General features: G+C 42.8%; 1 protein-coding gene across 2 annotated transcripts; it reads right to left on the reverse strand.

Moving 5' to 3' along the window:
* Positions 1-415: 415 nt before the first annotated feature.
* Positions 416-3,731, reverse strand: LOC116379759 (solute carrier family 35 member F5-like). Of its 2 annotated transcripts, none has more exons than XM_031841724.1 (4): positions 3,492-3,731; positions 2,741-2,931; positions 1,351-1,432; positions 416-1,168 (listed from the first exon to the last, which is right to left on the reverse strand). In XM_031841724.1, the coding sequence occupies exons 2-4, from the start codon at positions 2,894-2,896 to the stop codon at positions 1,077-1,079; spliced, it is 330 nt and encodes a 109-aa protein (XP_031697584.1). In that variant the 5' UTR covers positions 2,897-2,931; positions 3,492-3,731; the 3' UTR covers positions 416-1,076. The 2 variants fall into 2 exon arrangements, with proteins under 2 accessions (XP_031697584.1, XP_031697583.1); XM_031841723.1 differs by having other exon boundaries at positions 2,741-2,934.
* Between the last annotated feature and the right edge of the window lie 6 nt (positions 3,732-3,737).

Here is a 3,737-nt window from a genome sequence, read left to right on the forward strand (position 1 = left end):
ACACACACACACACACACACACACACACACACACACACACACACACACACACACACACACACACACACGAAAGGCCGAAATGAGTTTCCTCCATAGGGTGGCCGGGCTCAGCCTTAGAGATAGGGTAAGGAGCTCGGCCATCAGGAGGGAGCTTGGAGTCGAGCCGCTACTCCTTCGCGTCGAAAGGAGTCAGCTGAGGTGGTTCGGGCATCTAATTAGGATGCCTCCTGGACGCCTCCCACTGGAGGTTTTCCAGGCACGTCCAACTGGGAAGAGACCCCGGGGAAGACCCAGAACACGCTGGAGAGATTACATCTCCCAGCTGGCCTGGGAACGCCTCGGGATCCCCCAGAATGAGCTGGAACATGTTGCCGGTGAGAGGGAGGTCTGGGTCGGTCTGCTTGGCCTGTTGCCACCGCGACCCGACCCCGGATAAGGGCAGGAAAATGGATGGATGGATGGATTATATTATATTAAATAATGTTTAACTCCTTACAGTCCAACCAGGCCCCTAAGATCAGCAGATCTAAACTCTTTAGCTGTTCCTCAAACCTCACAGCTTTCTTAATAATATATGAACTTATCTTTTTTATTTTGCATCCGTTTATATATTGGCTCAGTGCTGCAATAACAGAGTTTCGGATGAAATCAACAACATTGTGACAATTCTGCTACGATCAGAGCCTCAGAAACAAAAAGGAATCATCCGACTTGTGATCAACATGTAAACAGATAATTTTAAATAACATAGTTGAAATAGGTGCCTTAGGAAAAAAATATGAAATATGTATCAGGGATGCCAGGAGTTATTAATCGATACAAACAGATTCTGCATTCATATGTAGAATCTGTCGGTAACGGGACATGATTTTGGTGTCAGAAGCTCTCTGGTTTCCGTCTGTAGTCGGAGTAATATTAACCAATCACATTGGAGAAGGCTTTGGTTGAATGTAGGTAAACAGTCAGAGTGGAGAGCAAAAGAGGCGAAACTACACTAAAGTAATATATCCACTTTCAGCACTGTAACCTACCAACGTGCCTTTGTCAACTCTACTGCCACCACATCCATTCAGCCCTTACCTCAGAGCCACAGCTAACAGTTTGGACAAGGTGAAACGGTCGCTGCTGTTGCTGGGAAATATGGCTGCTAAGACGAGCGTGAACAGGCCTGAAGACGAGAGAGTCAAGTCCAGTCAGTTTCAAATATACAGACCAATATCACAAATCTGCCTCAAGGGGCTCAAGATGAACAGAGGTGAATCGCAACCTAACCAACGCACATTTTCCATTAAACCTGTTACCAACATACCATGTATTATCATGAAATTCAACAGAGAGAGAAAGAGTCACCTGAGGTGGATGACAGGATGTTGACAATGGCAACCTGCGTGTCAGACAGGGCTTCTTGATAGGACAGGTTAGCCAGGAACCACTGGAAGAGAAACGGAAGCAGTGACGTGATATTTATTACACCACTGTACAACAGCGCTGTGGTAAATACTCTCCAACGTACCTGACGAAGCCGGGTTTACTGTCATTTTAACTCCATTCACTGTGCAATCTCTGACGCCTTTGTAGTTTGTTGTCCCATAAAGTAATTCTCAGTCTTAACTTTTACACATTCAAATGCCTAGTTCACAATACATGACCTGCTCGCCGACAGTTTTTGGAGCTCCCAGGCCAAAGCCCCAGACAAGAGACAAATCGTCAGTGCTCGAGCGCTATGTGTTGAACTCCAGATGTCTAGCAGGCTAAATATCTGGACCTGTCGGGGAGCTTCGGCCAATAAAAGCGCGAGACACGGGTCAGCTCATCGGGGAAAGATCTTGTAGAGTGTGACCCTCTGTCTCCGGTCAGTTATGTAGTGTGAAAACCACATCTACTTAAAGACTCTCAATTACAAGAAAGCCAGTGTTGTAGTGTGAACTTGGCATGAAAGAGGGCCAAGATGTGACCCCTTGGATGAGGGGTTAAAACCTCCAACGGTGAATCTCATTGTCCCTTTTGTTGCAGCCCTCTCTCTCTCTCTCTCTCTCACTTGTTTCCTGTCATCTATCCCTCTATCTAATAATGGCATAACATATCAAAAATACTTATAAAAAAGAGAAAACCTGTCAGAATTGAGTCAGAATAGTCACAACCGCTGCAGACCTATTAGAAGGTGGACGAAGTAAACAGGAACATCTTACAATTCAATAACACAAAGCCTCATTTAGAATGTAACACATCTCTGACACAGCGGCATAAAAACAACCCAGAACTTGTATTTTCCGAGTTGTTGGATTGTATTATAACATGAGGTCAGTGTTCCTCTTTTTATATGGTTGATAGATGTCAATTATATATAAAAATCATAGTAGGAAAGAAGCTTAACATAATCTCTAATCACTTGTGTATAAAACTTGGGAGTATAATTCCCGAGGGTCTTTAAGGCCCATGTCAAATACTCTGCTTTAACATTTCCCAGATGTTCATGACTTTGCTGAGACGGGATGAGTCACAAATTAAAAGCAGTTCATCACTTGAAAGGCTAAATGATGAATGACTCGCAGTCTTGCGTCACTTTCTGCTCACTTGCCTCTGTGCCAACAGCAACGTATCAGATAAACACATTTGTTGCTTTCTACCAAATAACACAAAAAGAAAAAAGTGAGTGTCTTATCAATTATACATTGTTACTATGCATCATGTCTATAGTTTGGTACGGCAACGTAAAACAAAAAAGCTGGCTTTTACTCACCACAAAGCAGAAGAAGAAGCTGATTTTGGCCACGTCGGTGATAGTGAGCTTGCCCACTGTGCGTAACATGGCCTCATGGTCCTTGGCAGCTGGGTAGGACATGCGGGACAGTTTGGCCTCCAGGGCTTGAGTAGAGGGCAGCTGACGCACCTCCATGATATTACTAAAACGCACCCGCTGCTTTTTGGAAGCTGCTGAGAGGAATGGAGAGAGGAGTGAATTGACGGAGGCATGGTTTTAATTAAATGTCCAAACACAAAAAAATGTAATATAATTTTGAGACTCTTTGGATACATCCGTCCACTAAGGAAATTGAGCCAAGTTCTAGCTCGTCTGAACTGAGTCACTAAAAAGTATGGAAAAGCCAAAAGATCAAGAGATTTCTCCTTTGTTCTGTGAAATCCTTTTTGTTCAAACTATTGTTCTTATTATGATGGTATGTGAAAGAAAGAATAGAGAAAAGAGAGAACTGAGTCTGTGGTGGCCTAATAGGTCAGAAAGAGGTTTCTCTTGTTAAATATCTGATTTCTTTCATATTGGCTTTAAACAATGATTTGATCTATTTCCATAGCTCACCACTGCCCTCTGTTGTTGAAACGTTACTTTTCATTAATACCAAATTCATGAGGTTATTAATCAGATATCAGTCAAACGCTACAGCATACAACTGTGGTCTTTGTTAATTCATGTGGGGAAAACTATTTTATGCTCAATGTTTTTTTTGAACTGACAACATCAACTGTGTACTCACAAGATTCACAGTCTCCGATCAGACAATTAGAGTGCTCAGCAGGTACGTCCTGGAACTTCACTGGAACATACAGCGGTTCACTCTACACATGAGCGACAGAGAAAGTCAAACGTTTGTAGTTGTTAAAGTGGAGAGTTGCACACAATGTCATTTTGTACTGTACTTCTGTAAGATTGTCATGGTCAAAGCTTTGTCAGTGTTTAGACGATTGGGTACATTCACTGCCCAACAAATGGTAAAAAAAAA

This window comes from Anarrhichthys ocellatus, unplaced genomic scaffold, assembly GCF_004355925.1.
Source record: "Anarrhichthys ocellatus isolate YVR2014 unplaced genomic scaffold, GSC_Weel_1.0 scaffold5119, whole genome shotgun sequence".
Classification (NCBI taxonomy): Eukaryota; Metazoa; Chordata; class Actinopteri; order Perciformes; family Anarhichadidae; genus Anarrhichthys; species Anarrhichthys ocellatus.

Excerpts from the sequence above, each read along its gene's own strand:
- LOC116379759 (XM_031841724.1), bottom strand. The coding sequence starts at position 2,896 with ATGGAGGTGCGTCAGCTGCCCTCTACTCAAGCCCTGGAGGCCAAACTG. Across the intron at positions 1,433-2,740 it reads GCTTCTTCTTCTGCTTTGTG|TGGTTCCTGGCTAACCTGTC; the intron begins GTGAGTAAAAGC and ends TTTCTCTTCCAG. Across the intron at positions 1,169-1,350 it reads CATCCTGTCATCCACCTCAG|GCCTGTTCACGCTCGTCTTA; the intron begins GTGACTCTTTCT and ends TCTCGTCTTCAG.